At 46.5% G+C, this 20489-nt stretch overlaps 1 protein-coding gene across 1 annotated transcript; it reads left to right on the forward strand.

The window, feature by feature from the left end:
* The first annotated feature begins 11538 nt into the window (after nt 1-11538).
* On the forward strand, nt 11539-20126 carry ALG10 (ALG10 alpha-1,2-glucosyltransferase). The gene is made up of 3 exons (XM_040978878.1): nt 11539-11841; nt 12473-12670; nt 14012-20126. The coding sequence occupies exons 1-3, from the start codon at nt 11671-11673 to the stop codon at nt 15062-15064; spliced, it is 1422 nt and encodes a 473-aa protein (XP_040834812.1). The 5' UTR covers nt 11539-11670; the 3' UTR covers nt 15065-20126.
* The last annotated feature ends 363 nt before the right edge of the window (nt 20127-20489 follow it).

Raw genomic sequence — 20489 nt, forward strand, 5'->3', positions numbered from 1 at the left:
TTGAGTTAGCAGGATATAGCGTTTGAGGAACAGCTGGTGGTTTCTAATTGGAGCATAGCTTAGAAGAACAAAGTTGAATGTGCCTTGGTTTTACTGGTCCTTTTCCAGTTGATAAATCATTTCCTGTTTCCAGTCCATTGGCTTTGCTTTATCTTATCCAAAGCCCTCCTGGTGTATGTTACTCCCACCTTAACCATCAAATATCAAATAATCAACAATTCTCAAATCTTTATTTTTAGGCCCAAATTATGATGTTAAAGACTTCACACTCTAGACCAGTCAGCCATTTCTCATGCTGCTGCTGACGTTTTTGGAAATGAATCACCATCTACTTTTGGCTTTCCCATTCTATTCTTAATCACTGCCCACCTCTACCGTGAAGCGTGACTTCTTTCATCTAAATCTCCATTCCTCTCACCCCAAAACAGTATGTACTGAGAAGTATTCTTTGTTTTCCACGCAGCTGCCAAGGGAAGGGTAGAGATTGTCACAGGAAATAAAGTTCACACGGCATTTTCTTAGATGTTCTTTGACCATAATACTTATGTGTAAGAGAGAAGAATGTGTCACTATTTGTAATTATTCGTTTAGCCTTCTTAGTCAAGTCAGGCAGCATGAAATTTTATGAAAGACATGGGGTTCTCTCTGTTATCCAGGTGCACAGTGTTCTCGAAGATTGTTCAGGTTAGCCTTCAGTGAGAGCATGCATAACCATGGAAACTCAAGGAAAGGTGCAAGGCTAGACTCTCCATTATGAAAGTGACCAGGCTATAAGTCTCGAACTCAGAAAGGCTACTTGGCAGGAAACATGTTAGTGTCACCTTTGGTCAGGGTTGCTGGTTTTCCCTAACAAATTAACTGTTCATCAGAAGGCATCTTATTTCCCATGAACAGCAATGACTCACAGAACCTGGGAAGAAAAGGATACTGATGAATACTGGATATATCTGCTCATTGCTCATGTAATTAGTACTCCACTGTGTGCTTGTACATTCTTGACATTCTAGTGAGAACTGTTTTATAGCAATGAGTGATCAAAAGAAAAGGTGGCCATCCATCCAGCTGCAGCCAAGAGGAGAAAGACCCCTACAGAGCTTCTGCGTCAGACCTCAAATCTGGCTCTGACATCCATGAGCTGTATTTGATTTTGAAAACTATATGCTTTCCACAAGTTATGTCTCCATTAGTAAAATATGGATATCAATAAATGTGCTTATTTTGACTAGCTCTTAAGAAGATGAAGTGAAATAATAGAAATAGCCAATGTATGGCAGGTTGCTGGAGTGTTTTGTTTGGCATGTCAAAAGATGAGTGGATTTTATTATCGTCATTTTCCATAGTGTTGACAAAGTGGGATCTATGTCCCACAGCTCCTGGACTCAGCTTCCTGTTAATAATGAAGGCAGAGGTGATGACTCAGGGGTTGGCTTCCTGACCCCCAGCGTGAGGGCCCCGGAGTGTGGTATCCTTGGGTGTAGCTCAGACCCAACCCCATCTCCAACCATTTTGAACATTCGGAGAATGAATCAGCAGATGGAAATGAGTGTGTATGTTCTCAAATAATTTTTTTTAAGTCTCAAACTTAGACATAGGGGATACGATATCTGTCCAGATCACATAGAGTTACTAAAAGCTGAGACAAAAACACATGTTTCTAAATTCCAGAGCTATGTTTCCACAACAAGAAGTGAACTTCAAAACTTTTGTGTAAAAATGCAAGCAAAAGGTAATTTTTTGGTCCAAAAACCTGGGGAAGTTGGAAAACGTACGGTCCTCTCACGTAGAGAAAAAAGCTACTGAAGCACAGTCATTCTAAAACATTGTGCAATACAAAGGAGGCATTATGCCACCCACCTGGTGGGCATAACCTGATTCCCAAATACCTCTCGGGAAGGGCATGGTGAAGCAGGGGTTAAACTGCCATGTGAGATGTCCATATTTCCTATTGCTCGTTTTAGTCCTAGCTGCTACATTCCAGTCTTGCTGCCTGCTGATGCATTCTGGGACGCAGCAGAGGATAATCCGAACACTAGTCCCTGACACTCACTGGGAGACCTGATGGAGTTTGCAGCACCTAGCTTCAGTCTGGCTGGGAGATCTCCCTCCCTCCCTCCCTCCTTCCCTGCCTCTTTCTCCCCCTTCCCTCCTTCCCTCTCATTTTTCTCTCTGCTTTCTTTCCTCCCCTGTCTCACACTCCCTCCATCCCTTTATTTCTTTTTCCTTCTCATCAGTCTACTTTCCAAGTAAATTAAAATAATAACATAAACATCTTTTTAAAAATCAGTAAGTAAAAATACCTCTGGAAACTCATGTTATTTTAGCCATGTGTATTTACTGTGTGCCAGAGACAGGATTCAAGTCCAGGTTTGTCAAAATCCAAAATCTACCTTTTTACCCATTAGGCTTTACAGTCTCCAAAAGTATGTGACACAGAAGAACTTCCAGAATGCCCAGTCGCATGTTAGGTAAAGCAGTGACGATGCTTGTTAGCGTTCTGGCGAGTTAGTCACCTCCTGCACCGAGAGCAGTAGGTTTATGTGATTGGCACCAGAGAAGCACAGTCAGTTTAACCTAGTAGCACATTTGGCCAGCAGCTCCACACAGAAGCACCTGATGGCTTCTGTGACGAAGTGAGCTTTTAGTCTCCAGCGGTAAGACTTGGACTGTGCCACTGCAGTCTTCTTAGACCCCCATGCTTGGTTTCATAAATGCAGATAAGCTGCAATGCTCGCCTCCATTCAGACAAGGAAAAGATGAGCACATACGTAAGGTGCATCCCGCAGTGTGCGGTAAAATGGAATTTCTCTGGTTTCAGCATGAGTTGGTTCCCAGCTGATACAGATGTTTAAATCCCAGAGTCCTAACTGATGAGTAGTGGGGCCTTTGGGGGAATGCTTGGGTCAGAGTGGGCTGCTGATGTGGAGCCCCATGAAGTATTTATGATGGCTTTACAAGGACAAGCTAGGTAGATGGATGTCCTGTCTTCCCAGCTCACCCTGTGACCCTCCGTCCACATGCCCTCCACCACCCACCACTCTCAGCAGACAGTGACCTCCTGGGGCTGCCCATCTGGGGTTGTGACCCTCCATGAGCCACAGTTCTCCATTTCTCAGCAGCTTTGCTTTGCTGGATACCAGAGCGAGGTCATGACTATTCACACCTGAGGATGTGGAATTGGTTTACCCAGAATAGGTTGGCAGAGTCTGAAGGGCAAAGGAAAGGGAGTTACAAAGCTACAGATGGAACGTAACCAGTGATTGTGGTGAGAGCTCAGAATGCTGGCAGAAACACGAACTGAAGTTTTGGATGGAAACGAGGAGCATATTGAGAATTGGACAAAAGGCTGAATTACCATGTAGCAAGGAGCCTGGCTGTGTCATTCATATCCTTAGGCTTTGTAGAGGACTGAGGCTGTTGTGTTTAGCAGATGTGACGTCAAGGCAGCCAGTCAGGGTGCACATGGGTGTGCCTGCTTGCTGCCAACAAGCTCTACAGTGAGAATCAAGACTCAGAAAAGAAGGGAACAAAAAATACATGCAAAATCCACAGTTGAGCCAGACAGGGTAAGGAAAAGGTAGCATATTCAGCACAGTAGAGAAATGTCTTACCTAAGAGATTTAGCACAGGTGAAACCGAGCAAGGTGGCCAGGGTCATGGAGGAAGATGGGGACGGCACTTCTGAGGCCTTAGCCGGAGAAGTTCTCAGGTTTCAAATGAGACTTGCAACTTTTGCACTTAAGTGAATACTTTGGGCCCGTTAGTGACAGAATTAGGGACGGAATGACTGCATGCATATGTGAGGAATGCTGAATTTTGAAGAACTGGAGTTCCAAACGTGAATGCATTTGGCTGCAACATGATTTGTCTCCCCAACTTGCTCAGATGTTTAAACCCCAGGATCATACATTCACGATACTGTAGAAAGCAGAGGCTTGACCCAGTTGTGGCATCCAAGGCCTAGTCTTGCATTCCATCCGGAAGCTGGGGTGGGTCCTCCAGAAGGTGCCATTGGGAGGGCTGTGCTCTGTCTCCTTGCTCCCTTGAGCCTCTGCACATGTGCTGCCATCTGCTGTCGTCGGCAGAAGTCCACTTACAGGGCTACCTCATGTTGGCCTGTGACCCTCCAAAACCTTCTTGCTTTCTATGTTACCCATTGCCAGTATTTTAACAGCAGTAACTAAAAGCCAATGCAAAAATTAGAATAAAAGCTTATTTTATTGCATAAAATTTTGGAAATCCAGGCAGTTTTCTCATAATAGTCATTTTATATGAACTGTTTTCAGATCTTTCAGATTCATGGGTCTTAAAATGTTTTACATGAATGTATACCCATCATGACTTCCATTTTTCAAAAGCTTTTTGAAATCTGTGTGCACATGTGTGTGGGGTGGTCCTAACACATAAGATGTAGCACCTAAAGGAAATAGAATAGGTACTGAGGGAGTGTCAGCAATCATTGGGCCCAGGCTTTGAAGGTTTAGGGGACAAGAGAGATGGCCTAGGGTTTGCTTGAATTTCATTTATGCAAGAATCAGTTTCTGATTTCTTTTCCAGTCATCTCCTTTGATCAAAGTGTGGATACTTTTCAGTTATGTCCAGAGGTGTACAAGAAAGATGGCAGGGTAGACAAGACCTGAAATGAAAGCTGAAAAAAATGTCTGTTTTGCCTAGGCTTCTGGTTTTTGTGGAATTCTTGATAAACCGTTTCCTTTGTTAGGGCCTCACTTAAATTCATAAAATGGGGAGATGTGGCTTGTCTATTTCAAAACCATCAGAACACGTATAGGTGTTACCTACATGCACTAAACAAATTCATGGTCAAGACTGTGGTTGATGAGTACCGATCAGAACAGTGACGCAATCCATTAATTCACTCAAAATGCTGAGAGCCAACTATGAACCAGGAACTTTTCTATTTGATCTGATTGTACCAGAAGCCATATCAGCCTATACTTCACTTGTAACTTGTTGTAACTGTGACACTTCTTTAAGCAAAGCACAGAAATAAAAATCAAAATCTATCAGATAAATGAATCGCCTCCCAGAGTAGCTGCAACTTTCCGTTGTAGGAGACTGCCTCTTGACATAGTGCCCCTCACCGTCCTGTGAGAGCCCAGCTTGGAGTCATGTTGTAGCATACATGTCAATGACGAGAGCCACTCTAACCAGGGCCCACTAGCTGGCAGGGGTCCGCTCTGCCAGGGTCCTTAGGTCCTTTACTGACCCACTGTTAATGCTTTGGTCAAAGATATTGCTGACAGTTCTCCTTAGAGCACCCAGGTATTCCCTCTTCTCCCTAAACAGAGAAGTCATTGATTTCACCACTATCACTCTCCATGGGATATTACTGTATTGCATGTGCGAGTATCTGTTGGTTGCTTTCTTCAAACTCAGCCATCAGCAGTGCACGATGGAAAGAGTGACTGTGAAGTCACCTCTGGCCAGTTGTGTAACTGCAAACAAACCGTGGACTCTCTGGGTCAGATTCTTCTTAAGAATAATACAAAACTCGGAATGTTGCCATGCGGATTAACTCACGTGACATGCAAATACATAACACCTGTTATGCCATGCTACAATGTGGACGGCACATCCTTAATCAGTTTCCAGAAAGGAAACCAAAATATCTGTTTCAAAGATGTAGAAAAGGCCTTTGGAAGGAAGGAAATCCTAAGCTTTAAAATATATCTGTGGCCTGCAAGTTTCGTTTTGCAAGGAAGTTTCCTTCTTCAACCTTCCCTAACATTCTATTCCCTCCCAAAGCTATAATGTGGCAGTCTTTTTATCTCCAAGTGTTAGGATAGTTAGTGGGAATCAAAGTGGTAAGAAGATTAGTTGGATAATGCCTAACGCAGTGACTGCATGTTTATTAACTAGACTAATATGTCTGCAGTTTGAGTGACCAATGATTTATTTCCAAGGAAGTAACCTGTCTCAAATAATAATTTTCACATGTCTCATTATTTCACTGCCAAGTGTATTATAAATAATGCTAAATTTCAAGTTAGAAGATCTGCCTTTGGGTGATTGATTTAACCCTTTCAAGCCCCTCTTGTGATATGTGCCATTGTACCCTGTAGTACCAAAGCATCATGTAAACTGGCCAAGCAAGCCAGTCCCTAACTCCTGGAATGGCGTGAAAAACACCCCTAAGCTGTTAGGTCCATATATATAAAATCTCCTTGGTGGTTATTTTGTGTTCACACAGTGAAATCATGGTAAAATTTGCAATTATATCTGTGCTATTTGTGTTGTAAAACCATGTTGTAAGAGTGCTTTTATTCCTCCAACTATATTGACAACAATCTAAACAATCCACGTTTATCATGTGAGCCTCACAGGTTTGCATTTAAAAATGTTCCTTCAATAGACAGAATTCTGAGGGATTATTGATGTCCTTGCTAGAAACATGGAGTAGGATTATCAATGATAAAACAGGCACGCATTCCACTTTATGGAAAATAAGATGTTTCATTATTTGTTTATTTATAAAAATTATTGGATGTGCCTGGTGAGATGTAAATGAATACTTAGATTTCTCTTGAGAATATTCTAATATGATATATTTGTATTTATCTGAGTCTGAAGGGAGCAGCCTAAAACTACATGCTATTAAAATGCAAATGTAACATCATTTTACCAGGAACAAGCTCTCTCCAGCAGGAGAGGAGCACAATAATTTAATTCACACTGAAGAATGATGCCTTCCATTAGCACAGACTTTCAAAAGGGGAAGAAAGTATTGACTTAGAAGTTACTTCAGTCCTCATCTTTTGAGAGATTCAGTTTTTTTTAAGGGTACAAGTGCTTCTAAAAATTATATAAGTCAGAGCTGTATTTCATCGGGTTCAGCCAACCCAGTAGGGTGTGAGTTAGCTTGGAGGAGTGGTAACGGAGGCATGGACTGCAGACAGCCAGACATGAGATCTAAAGGTGTTTCTGAGAACCAGTGACTCCGAGGAAGCAGGTGTAACTTCATGCATCTTGGAACTTGGTGTTATTTGATGTCCTTGGAAAAAAAAGTGATGCATTTCTGGAGATTCAAATAACCTGTAATAAAAAGGCTGTTTCTCCACTGTATAATTTCTTCTGAAAAAAATTCGATTTGAAAGAATTCCTCCAAACCCTACCATGCCTGCTTCCCATGCCTGCTTCCCATGCCTGCTTACTGCCTTGTGCACGGACTCTAACAGGATAGCTCTCGGTGCTCCCACCTGCCCGTCATCTTTGACATCTGGTTGCCTTGTCTTCTGGCCTGAGCTTCTTTGTTTCCCAAGTGGTGTGATGGGCTGTACAGAGACAGACCGCAAAGGAGAGATCTTCATGTGCTGGTTTACTCCACAAATGTCTGCGATGGCCAGAGCTGGGCCAGACTTTTGGCCAGAAGCGTGAAAATACATGCAAGTCTCTCAGGGCGGGTCGCAGGCGCAAGTATTTGACCCAGGTTACGTTGCTTTCTTAGACATATCGTCAGACAGCTAGACAGGAAGTGAACTGGGGGTATTCCACCTGGCACTCATGGGGAGGCTGGTCCCAACAGCTGAACCCACTCTGCCACAATGCTGGTCTCAAAAGAAAATGTTTAAAACATTTTTACATAGTCATATGTTTTATGGCAACAGCAAAAGTATCCCAATAGTAATTGTAGTCAATCCAATTTGCACTAAGATCTCTTATTAACAAAATGCTACATTTTACAAAAAGGACTTTGAGGTGTTCTAGGGACGTTTATTCTATGAAAACTGCACAGAATTCAACACTGTCCAAATTATTCTTACCTTTAATTTTCCATAAATTTTTGGAAGGAATTGCATGTCTTGTCTTTGAAAATCTCGCATGTGAAATCATTGACATAGTGTGCGACTGCAGTACAGAAAAGGAGAAACAGCCACCGTGTCCTCGGGGGACGAGCGTCACAGGAACTCCGGGACGTCGCGGACTGCTCGTGTGCCGCCGGCATTCACAGGTGCAGGAGGGGAGAGCAGCTCTCTGGCCGGTGCCCTGGCTGCTCCTGTGTGCACGCATGCTTGGCCTCGGTCCATCGAGCTCCCGAAGCAGAGCCTGACTTACACTGTCTAAACAGGGTAATAAGCTCTGAGTTTAAAAGTGTTATAAACAAAGCTAAAATTTATTCTTCCAAACAGATTAAGTCAATTTGTATTGTTCTATGCTCCTAGCATGGAATTTCTTAATCAGTCCTTTACCAATCAAACATATTTTTAAATCTTTGATGTGGCATCCCTGGGTTCTAATTCATTCTCCAATCTTAATAAGACAGGGTATATTTTTCCTGAAATGTCATGTCAAGGGTGAGTATGATCAACAAGTATTCATCAGATTTTCCACTAGGATCTGGTAAGCACAAGGCTTACTATTCAAGTGTTACTAAGCCAGTTTGTCCAGATGGAATCAGCTACAGCTCCTGAGCCAATAATCTCGCAGAGTTGGGCCATGGGCTAGCAGCGTTCCTAGTTCCCTAGGATCCAGATTATTCCCAGCCCCCTCAGTAGTGCCCAGTGGCTCTCTCACTTTTCTCGTTACAAAGCATGGGCAAGATTGCATCCCACAGTCCTTGTTTTGTCCACCCAGGTTACACTTCCTTCATTAGTACTGAGCACTGCTGTTTGTCTGACTCTGTAAGGCATCGGGCACTTCAGCTGCCAGCAGAGTTGACCTGTAAGTACTGTCTCACGGATCATTATAGCGACATGTAAATGCACTGGTTTAGGTAGCTGTGCAGGACCACCGACGTAAAACAAGCGCTTGTCCACACCTGTGGACGGACAGCAGCGACTCGGTGCAGTATAGACCGCATCTGGGTTCTCTGCTCAGAACTCAGACTGCAGATACTGTCCGTTTCAGGGCTGGACACTTCCTGTGGAGAAAAGGAGCCAAGTCTGCAGGCATGTCCAATATTCTGACCTAAATGTGATACACAGTTGACTCCCAATGTTTGTGACAGTAATATTCTATACATAGAGTTTATATTAACTTATGTTAACGACTACCTCTTAGAATGTCTGTACAAATATGGGACATACACATATCAGAGACCTTCACCCGAGGATAGTGAAAGGTAAGGTCAGGGGTTAGAGTTAGGAACTAGAGCCTGTAATGTATGAACAACCAAGTTGCAATAGCTAATATGCTACGATGGAAATGCTTTGTGCCTGGGTCAGTGGCAATGACTGCAGGGACAAAGCACACAAGTCATTGACCCAAACCCACTAACAATAACTGAACACTTCACATCAAAGAAAGCGTAGTGTTCTCAGTTAAGTTATATTTTATATACAATTCAGAAATAAAAAATTCCTGAATAGGTAAATGGAATCAAAATATTTGTGATCGACCATCTAACATTTTGAAGAACCTGACTTGACTAATTTACTTAGACTTAGTTGAGGAGGACACAAATGCTAGCTAGGGAACTTACACTTGATCAAATCTGGATCAGTGCGTACTTAAAATTGTGCTTAAATTATATCTCAATAAAATTAATTTTCAAAGGAACAACTTGTATCTGAATGGGTATTTCAGTTTACAGCATCTAACAGAAATGTTGTGCAATTGTTTTTGGTAACCAGAATTTGGTTACTTAGCTGACTGTGGTGTAAGCTAAGTGCGAAATCCTAAAATAAGAACAGGGGCGGAGGAGGTCTGGAAGTATTGATTCTGCTTCTCTCCACTTCAAAAAATAAATACAAATTTCAAGGCAAAAATATTGGTACTGAATGGTCAGTATTGCAGATAACGACCAGGAAAAACTGACTCGGCGCCGGCCCGGGGCAGACCCGTTGGCCCCATTGTGCACTGCTAATCCGGAGCGCGGTTCTGGGGTCGGGTCGGGTCCTGGTTCTGCGGGGGTTGCTCGCGCCCTCTAGTGGAAGTAAGTTTAAGGGAAAGGCAGCGCTAGTCTCAGACCTCTATGTATGCATGGTTGTATTATCAACTATTGATACTTGATATTTCGAGACAGCGATAAATGTTGTCATACAATACTACATTAAATAAATGTGAACCCTCTTGTGTCCTTCAGAAAAGCAACCAAGAAAAGAAAACCTCATCAGAAAACTGTGGGTCCACAGTTGTGGAAACTGCGTGGGGTTGAGGACACCCGCATGCAGTGTCTGTGTTAGGTCTTCTAACCGGAGGTGCAGCTCGTCTCTGCGTCGCCTGAATTAGCATTTCGCAGCTATTTTAAAGAATAGTTTGAATCTGCACCAAACGTCTTTAGCCTTATCCGCCCAAGGTTGAAACCCTGTTCCACATTTCACATTAACTTGGGTCTGGTTTCCTTTTCATTGACAACAGTGGTATCATAAATCTCAATGCAAAATAAGCACCCATGGAATATAGGATGGGAATGCTGCAAGGCGAGTTTGAGCTGAATGTTAATGATCTGGTTCTTAAAGATAAGGTTAATAGCACGTAGCTTCATTAAATCCCTAGAAGTGTTTCTTTTCATAGGAAGTCATTAACTCAACAGGGTGACTGAAGTGCGTCCAGGGCCCAGATGTTGTCTTGGTGGCAGTTGTTACGGAGAGATATATATGTAGGACATACATGAGTGGCCCTTCAAAATGCCCGCTGTTTCAGGAAGGGTGAGCGGGCAGCTTGTGTAGCTGGCCAGATGGACACCTTGGTAATAAAAGGGGAGATGCCCCGGTTCAGGGCGATTCGGGTCACAGGAGACTGGAAACGCAGGGCAAGCCCGCCACCTCCTGGTGAGCGAGGAGGCCGCGCCGACCCCGCCGGGGTCTAAGTTCTCATTTACCTCCCGGTCGTTTTGTTGGGGGAGCGACAGGGAACGAATGGGGAAGGGATCAGTTTGAGAAAATTGAGAGGGGCTGCGTTGGCCTCGTCGGAGAGGACGAACGCAGCTGAGATTCCGGGGGTCCACACCCGACAGAGCATCTCCCCCAAACGCCGGCCGGCTGCGAGGCACTGCGAGGCCCGGCTCCTCTTCAGCGGACGTCCCGCAGCCTGAGAAGCCCGCGCCTGCAGCTGTCGGCCGCGGGAAAGCTTTTGGGGGTGCCCCAAACGCGGGGCGCGCGCCGCCCACTACGGCTGCTCTGCGTTTACTTCAGTAGAAGCCGACAGCAACCCGTCTCGCCCATGGAGCGACAGCTCCCACGGGGGACATCCGTACAGCACCCCCAATCCCAGCGTGATGCTAGAGAGGGCCGGCCGCCCGAGCGCGCAGGCGGACCCGCGGCCATCGCTCCGGGGGAGAGGACCAGCTGACTTAGAGACTTAAGTCATCCGGGTCCCCGGAGACCGGAACCGGACCACACACAGGGCAAGGCCGCCCCCTTGCGGGGAGCGGCCGGAATGAGCCGGAAACAGCTTCCAGAAGCCGCCCAGTCCCGCCCCCAAGACCCGCCCCTCTCGGGGACTCCAGCCACTCCGGGCCCTCGGGCAGTGTGATTGACAGAGCGACGGTCCCTGTCTGACAGTCTTCCCTCCGGAAGCCGTCGCTTGGCCCTTCCAAGTCTGCGCGCTCCCAGCAGCCTCTTCCTTCCGGCCGTGCTCAACCCGGCAAGGCCAGTCCCGCCTTGCGCGCCCATTTCGAGCCGTGGTTGTCGGCTCAGCGTTGCAGGCTGAGGTTTCTTTTCTTTTGTTAATTATTATTTTTCCTTCCGCCCGGGCAGGGGCAGTGGGGCGGGAATGGCGCAGCTGGAGGGGTACTACTTCTCGGCCGCCTTGAGCTGCACCTTCCTGGTGTCCTGTCTGCTCTTCTCCGCCTTCAGCCGCGCGCTGCGGGAGCCCTACATGGACGAGATCTTCCACCTGCCGCAGGCGCAGCGCTACTGCGAGGGCCACTTCTCCCTCTCGCAGGTGGGGTCCCGGCCCCTGGCCGCGGGGGTGCCTGTCGCCCCAGCCTCGGGTCGGAGCGCAGTGACAGCTGACAGCGACTCCCTGCCGGGGCGCTGGGGCAGGCTTTGGTCTCACACACGTAGATACAGAAATACACATGTCGTCCTCCCTCTCTGTCACCCAGAGCAGGGTGAGTGCTTAGGCGCATGAATGAAGTCTGTTGGAGAACCACCCGAGGCTCTGTCTCAGCTTGGCGTGGCCTTGTCCCTGCCCTGGGTTTCGGTGACTCACCTGCGAGGTGACAGACCTGTGATAACGGTCACCAGGGCACGTCTTGAGCACGCCGCATGCGTGTGGGCTTGTGGAACCTTCTCCCTAAACCCCTCAGGATGCCAGACCACGTTTCTCGTTTAGAACATTTGCAGTGCAGCCTGGGTAACAAGTGGTGAAAAGTAGAAACAGGTTTTAAAGGTGTTACCCGGAGGGATGGGGCAACATTGCGAAAAGAAATTGAAAAGCTGTGACCTGCTGAGTACTCCATAACCGCGACACGACACACAGTAACTCCCGATTCCTCGGGCACGTGTGGATGTGTTGGAGTCTGTCTGACAGTCCCTCTTCCCACTTTGCTCTCTGCCTTTCCGTTGTCCAGTGGGACCCCATGATCACTACGCTACCCGGCTTGTACCTGGTGTCCGTCGGGGTGGTCAAGCCCGCCACGTGGATCTTTGGGTGGTCGGAACACATCGTCTGCTCCATTGGGATGCTCCGCTTTGTCAATCTGCTCTTCAGCGTCGGCAACTTCTACTTACTGTACCTGCTTTTCCGCAAGGTGCAACCCAGACACAAGGTATGTTGGAAAATAAGATACGAGAGTTTATGTTCTGGGGCTAACACGTGGCGGACAGGCCAAAACCCCAGCCTGCAGTGCCTGCACGAGGCCGGTTTGAGTCCTGGCTGCACCAGTTCTAATCCAGCTCCGTGCTGATGTGCCGGGAGAGCAGCGGAGGATGGCCCAAGGGCTGAGCACCAGCCCGCACACGGGAGACCCAGCACAGGCCAGGCGGGCCGGGGGGGGGGCTGTTTAGTGAGAAAACCAGCAGGTGAAAGATCTCTCTCTTTTCCTCTCCTTGTGTGCCTCTCTCTCTGTAACTCTGCCTTTCAAATAAATAAATGAATGTTTTGCCTTTGTAAGTGCTGGCCTGGGCGTTGAGTTCTGCCCCGGCTGTTTGTGTTTCGGTTACTGTGGGGCGGCTTACAGATAGATCTTAGTGACTTACTCTGTTGACTGGGAAGGGTGTTGGACTCGTGGAGAGTATCGGCCGTGATGGAAGGAGTGGAGAGCAGCTCCTGATGTGTTATTATAGATGATCATCTTTGACCAAACTGGCTTCAGCGGTGTCGCCTGTGAGAGCGAGGTTAGCCCTGAGCGCTGAGAAGGCTGCTGAGCGTGAGCCGCAGCGGGCAGGCCCTGGCTCAGAGAGCGCCCAGGGCTGCAGGCCAGACAGCGTGGGCAGAAGCAGGAAGGCCCCGAGCAGCAGGGCTTCGGGAGGCGCGATCTGGAATTGCAGGATTTAGTGTACAGGTTTGTAAGGCTTGATGGGGACAGGGGTGGGAGGCCTGGATGTCCTTCCGGGTCATGGAGAGGGCTTGAGAGACTGACTTTCTCCTGGGAATGACGTCAGATTTGTTGATTTGGACGAAGTAGGGGATACAATTTAAGGCTCTAAGAGCACTTTCAGACCTAACATAGACTGTGTAAGGAAGCCAGCGTCAGCCAGGGCCCGGTGCTGGCGGGAGATTCCTGGAATCTCGTGCCCGTGGCCCTGGAGTGTGGGACTAAGCCCACGCCACAGGTGCCGAGAGCGGCACGGCCCAGCGCCTGCGTGCCCGTCCTGCCCGACCCAGCCAGCTCCGCCCGTCCTGAGCTCGTGCCCCAGGTGTTCACCGGTGGCCCCACTGCTCTAGGCCTCAGGGTTCTGGCGCGTAGGACGCTGTCTTAGGGGTTGCTAAAAGATGCCGGGAGGTGTTGTTCCTCACACTATGTTTTGGCAAAGCCAGAAATAAAATGAGTTGTCCAGTTTTTATCTCGATGCAGTGGGAGTCACTTCTCTGTTTTTGGTGGTGAATGAATCTGTAGCCGCGTTGTCTCATGAAGGTAACTCCACCCGTGTTCTTTCCTCCCTCCAAGGCCGCCTCGAGTGTCCAGAGAATCTTGTCCACCCTGACCTTGGCGGTGTTCCCCACACTCTACTTCTTTAACTTCCTTTATTACACAGAAGCGGGGTCGCTGTTTTTCACGCTCTTCGCCTACCTGATGTGCCTGTACGGCAACCACAAGACTGCGGCCGTGCTGGGCTTCTGCGGCTTCATGTTCCGCCAGACCAACATCGTGTGGGCCGCCTTCTGCGCCGGCACCGTGCTCGCCCAGAAGCTCTCCGAGGCCTGGAAGGCGGAGCTGCAGAAGAAGGAGGAGAGGCCCTCTGCGGGCAGGGCGCCCCTCGCGGACCTCCGCAGGGTCCTCCGGTTTCTGTGGGCGCACGCGCTGACCCCCAAGAACCTCAGCGCGCTCCTGCTGGCCACGTGGCCCTACGCCGTCTTGGGCTGTGCCTTCTGCGCCTTCGTGGCCGTCAACGGCGGCATCGTGGTGGGCGACCGCAGCAGCCACGAGGCCGTCCTGCACCTGCCGCAGCTCTTCTACTTCTCCGCCTTCACGCTCTTCTTCTCCGCGCCGCACCTGCTGTCGCCTGGCAAGGTGAAGGCTTTCCTCGGGCTCGCGTGGAAACGCAGGATCCAGTTCTCGGCGCTCACCCTCCTCTGCATGCTTGTGGTTTGGAAGTTCACCTACGCCCACAAGTACTTGCTGGCGGACAACAGGCACTATACGTTCTACGTGTGGAAGAGAGTCTTTGAGAGGCACGAACTTGTCAAGTTCCTGCTGGTTCCTGGCTATGTGTTTGCTGGTTGGAGTATCGCCGACTCCCTGAAATCAAAATCCATTTTCTGGAATTTAATGTTTTTCGTGTGCGTGTTCGCGGTTACAGTTCCTCAGAAGCTGCTAGAATTCCGATACTTCATTCTACCCTACATTATCTATAGGCTTAACATACCTCTGCCCCCCACATCCAGACTCGTCTGCGAACTGGGCTGTTATGTGGTTATTAACTTCCTAACCTTTTATATCTTCCTGAACAAGACCTTCCAGTGGCCGGATAGTCAAGACATTCAGCGATTCATGTGGTAATGTGAGGGCGTTGTGAACTCTCATGGTTACACTGCACGCTGTTTGGACGGTGCACAACCAGACGAGTAGAAAGGAGGAGATTTTGAAGGCGCAACCATGATCTTTCAGATCACATGCATTTTTTTATGAGTTAGAAGTAGGCAGACTTGAGATCTCATGTTGTTTTGAAAACTAAATCAGGTGTTTGTCATTTTCGTTATACAGCAGTGTTCACTCGAATAAAGTTCTTCACTTTGTCTGCCACAAGCGTGTCGCGGGAGGTGAAGGCTCCGTGCTCAGACTTTGCAGATGTAGGCACACTCTGGGAAGCGTGGCTGGCAGGCCCGGAGAAGCCGGCACAGCGGGGGTGAGGAGTCCATCTTGTGTCAGAATTCTTAGAGTCCATTTTTGCCAGAATTTCGACCATGTTGTGTAAATACGATCAACAGACTACAAGGGAGTTTTATACATTCAGCTTAAACTGTAATATTCCAAGAAGGTTAAATAAATGCAGAGTTCTAGACTGCTTCAAAATGAAGCCTGTATAAAGAAAAAAGAAAATATTGCTGGCTACACAAAATGCTTGAAAAGTTTCATTAAGTTTAAGAAAACTGTATGTTCATAGTGCTGCAACTAATTTATTTCTTTTCTTTTGAATGATGTAGCACAGTGAAAAATGTTTAGAAATGGTCAGGTCGCACACCTGGCTGAGAGCTAACGTCGGTAAATATGTGCTTGATGACAAGTGAGAGTGCGTCAGGAAGTTTATGGAAACCACTTAAAGGATGTTGAGGTTTTTGCACCACAATGAATTCATCTTATATTCAATGTTTTCTTGGATTTTTGAAGTGCTTTTGTATATATTTCAAAACCAAGCTCTCAGTTTGTGTTCAGAATTTGTGTTGAATCTTGTCTGATTTGTGATTTGAGATGTGATGGCCAAAGAGAATTTGTGTTGACTGCAAACTTTAAAGCACGTCTCCCTTTGAAAACGGATCGGAGTGTAATTTCCCAGGATGGCGGTGAGACCAGTGTGGGGACTGGACAATAGCTCCCAGTGCCAAAGGTGGGAACTCTGGGGCAGGCAGGCTTGAATCCTTCCACAAGTCCGCTTTCCTTGGCTCCTGGCTCCTGGCTCCTGGCGTGCTGTTGCATTCTTTGCTTGGCTGGCCCACAGGCCATCGCGGTCCCTTCCTCTTCTGCCGAGGAGCGGCGTCACTGACCCTAATTCAGGATGACCTTAGGTGCAAGTCACAATTGTACCTGCAAGCACTTTGCAAATAAGGACATGGTCACAAGCCTTTTGGGGGACACGTTTCACTCTGTAATTCCTAAAGGACATTTTGGATGGACCCCCAAAGCTTTTATGAGATTTATATTCTTACCAAGATTTTGAAATACAATTTTATGGGAAGTTTTTAAAAAGTGATGTAAAGCTGAAGGTAACCGGCGTTTTGTTCTCTTATCTGAAAAAAAAGTGTCAGATTGGAAGGGAGCTGGGATATGGTTTGTTCCCGTTTTGTGGATGATGGTACAACTACTGAGGCGAGGAGTAATCTGGGTTAGTTTTGTTTTCTGTGTCTGACAGTTTGAACGCGTTCATAGAGTTGTCATTCCCTTCCAGTTCAGTGTCATTGCAGCATGTTACCCTAACAAACTCAGAACTGTGAAATCCGTCTTGTAACCTTGTATTATATTTTGGAACTTATAAAAACTACAAATGTGAACCAACAGTTCTTCCCTCAACATTCGGGTTATGCTATTTCTGGCTTTTAAGTGAGTGGGCATGGAAAGTATTTTGCACTTGCCAACGTAAAGTTGCGTGCAGGTGAAAATTACAGGTGTAATTGGGAGGAGTCATTGCCGAACATGTTCTGGAATGAGAAACCAGATTGAATCACTAGTTTTAACAGTTGTAGGGCAAATATATTTTACTTGGACATAAAGCATACTTAGAGATATCATGTTTTCATCATGAATTTATTATGATGAAGATATAAATTCAGGAAGTCAGAATTGGGAAAAAATGTAATTTAGTAAAAACTATTATCTGATGCTATTCATCTAAGAAATATTGTTGTGTTTGGGAATATTTCTCAGAAAAGCTTCTGCTCTGATCGGGCTGGCACACCGCAGCCTCCGTGTTGAAAACACGGTGTTTAGGGCGAATTGCTGTTCCATTTCGTTTTCAGACCTAGTCCTGCCACTGCCCGATCCTACAGGGAGGCTGCCAGCTTAATCCCACAGAAAGCTTGGGATTAAAAAACAGAAAATGTTGGCAGTTTGAGAGGTGCTATGCGTTTTTCACTGTTTTGAATTGAAACAGGGATGCTGTGAGTGTGTAATAATGGTGTGGATTGCATTTCTTGGGCAGCTGGAAAACTGGCAAGTCTGCCGAGCTGTGTGGCAGCGATGTGCAGGAGACGGACGCGGCCAGCCTGGCGATTGGTCCCTCCTGGTGCCGTGCCCAGCATCCTCACTGTGAGGCGAACACAGCCAGGCGCCTCTGGCTTGCGTAGCTTCCGCATTGCTTTTGTTTCTTTTGAGCAGATAATTTTGTCCTGAATTCTTAAAACTTAAGCTGCTAGGCTTGGTTGAATTTCTTGACGGAAAGATGGTTGTGAAAAGCGGTACATTGACCTGCTAGGGAGTGCCTGGCGGGCAGTCGTTCCTGGAGTGGTGAGGTAGTGTTGTGAGAGGATCAAGTGCAGAAACCGGGTTCAGTATGAGATGGCCGTGAACTTGTCCTGCCAGCTGCGACGTGTTGCTCAGCGTTCTCCGTGATCGCAGTGTGACTTTTCCCACGCACTAGGTGTTTCTTCACGCTTACCTTTGCTCTTGCTACTCAGCCATCGTGAAAACCACATCTGATTACACATCCAAATGATTTGGACATCCTAATGTCATTTTGATAAGAGAAATCATTTTAGCTAGCTGGAGTTGCTTTCCTCTTAGTTATTTGTGGGATGCACTTGCCATAAAATACCTAAACAGAAATAACATAATTTGTTTCTAATAAATAGCTTATAGTGTGTTTCTAGTTTGAATGAAGCCGCTACTTGCCTTGGCATTCCTTTCTTGAGGATGACCTAAAGACTGGAGGGAAAGGATCCACAGGGCTTTCATTTGTACCTCTTAAATAGCGGGCTATCATGTTGGACCTATTTTTAAAAAGGTAATCCATAGTCATGTAAAGAAATTCATGTTCAATAGGATAAAAAGCGCTTACACTTGGAGCAGTTAGAATTTCGTGAGAACATGGAAGAGTAGTTTCTTGTCAGTGAAGCCCGGAGCAGGCCTTAGCAGCCATGGACTTTTCAACCAAGCCTAGCAGCTTAAGTTTTAAGAATTGTCTGTAGAAGAGCAGTGTGCATGACACTTAGCAGTCATGTCTGCATTCCAGAACCAGTAAGGCGGGTGGTTGGGTCTTTGGTCCTCGCTGCCCGTGAGAATAGTATCTGTTCTGGTGGGGTGGGCGGTTGGCATGGGCCGATTTTACTTCACAAGGAATCGTCCCCTGCCATTTATTCGTGCTGTGTGAAAACGCAGTGTTATAAATGTCTCATCAGTGAAGTTGTCAGTACAGAATCAAGCCAGTGTCTTGGAAGCAGTTAAAGCCATAGAAGATGGTAGGAAGTCCTGTTTCGTGGTGAGAGGCATCCTAACCCTTTTTCTGACCCTGGGTTTATTTGCTGTAGTGTTTAATGGATCTGTGTGTTTTTACTTGTAAATGTGTATTGCAGTGTCGGTGGGATAGGACTTCAGATTGTTGCTGTTTATTTAAAATAATGAAAATAAATAGCCTGCAGTAGTTAACGTAGGACCTTGGATTCTATTTTTTAATTAATTTTTTTTTTTTACCAAACTGCAACATACTGCTTTGGAAGTAACTGTTGGACGCTTTTCAGGGTACTTAAGTGTTGACGACAGATATTTCCAATATGTTAAAATTTGTGTAGTTGAGAATATTACAATCAAGAGGGGCACTTTGAGGATTTTTTTTAAAAAATACATGTATTCATGGATGGAGCATTAAATTTTTTAGGACGTGAAATTGTTACTTCTAGGTAAGAAATTAGTCACTGTGAGGTGATCAAATGTCTTCATGTTCGGCTTTTTTTAAAAAATAAAAACTTGTAACGTGTGTTAATTTTAGGCCAGTCCGTCACTGTTAGGTGTGTCTCACAGGGAACACTGAGTCACGGGTGGATGGTACCAGTCGGGTGAGGAAGGGAAAGCACGTGGCAGCAGGTGCATCCTTCCCACGAGCTGATTGACAGGCGTTGTCTCTTGTGACCCTTCTCGAAATTGTGAGGAAGATGGTTTGTCTGACTGCTGGGATTCTGATAATAGACTTTAAGAAAAAAAAAATCTGTCTTGAATTAATGAAAAAAGTGTCTTGCCTGTGTTTGAAACAGCTTTTCCCCTCTAAGGCCAACCAGGTCTCGCAGGAGCGATGAGAATTTTAACGTACTGGGCACTAGGTGGCGATATTGCGCTGTGTTTTAAAGTTTGGTAGTTTTTTTTTTCTTTTAAATCTCTTTATAATTTTGATTCAAAACGCAAAGATTTGTAGTCAATCTGTTTATTATTATGTTATTCAAAATGTCCCCTGAATTATTTAGAGTTGAGGTAGCTGTGAGCTGTTCTGTCTTGTGACTGAGCCTGGGGTGTCTGCTGCTGTCACTGTCCAACACGGTGTTGGTGCTGGCCCGCATCCTCGTTCCCCTGTCGGCCCGGGGCCAGTGCTGATGGGGTACTCTGCACGGAGGGCGCCAGCACCGGGATTCCTGGCATGAGGTTGGGCTGTGTGCATAGACAGTTGGCGTGAAAGGGGCCAGAGTTCAGCCATGGGATGCATTTCTAGAGGGTTGTTTTTGTTTTTAATTTCTGACTGGAAGAACTTTGTTTATTTTAAAGGATTGTGAATATGTGTTCCCAGAGGCTTTGGGTTTTTGTGAGCTGTTAAAACACTGTTCTCTAAAATCGACTTCCAAGGCTACATCGTGAATTTGTGTTGTCAAAAACTGTGTTTTTTGAGTGAATCTGTTCTTTATAAGAATAAAGGATTTGTTTTCCTTTTTGAAGTCTGTTCAGGTGTTTTTGTTTTGTTTGGTCAGTAAGCTTGTGGCTTTCTATTTCTTCACATTGTTGGGTCTCCTCCCTGCACTCAGCTTAAAGTCTGTGCCTTCTCCTGGTCTCCTGGCCGTCTCCCCTCTCGCCAGCCACCACCGCCCAGTCCCAGGCTTGCTCCGTGCTCGCGAATACTAGAACTGAAGCGTCCATCAGTTAGTCCCTGCTGTTTTCGGAGTGACAGAAGCTAGTTGAATTGCCTGCTTGTAGGGACTTGGGCTTCTTGGCTGGGATAGGTTTGTACGAAGCCCTAAGTCTTTCCGCAGTAGCTTTGCTTGACAGGACGTGGGCCTAATGCAGGAGAACGTGCAGC

The sequence above is a fragment of the Ochotona curzoniae genome, unplaced genomic scaffold (genome assembly GCF_017591425.1).
Source record: "Ochotona curzoniae isolate NIBS_2020 unplaced genomic scaffold, NIBS_Ocur_1.0 contig_2927, whole genome shotgun sequence".
In the NCBI taxonomy this organism is placed as follows: Eukaryota; Metazoa; Chordata; class Mammalia; order Lagomorpha; family Ochotonidae; genus Ochotona; species Ochotona curzoniae.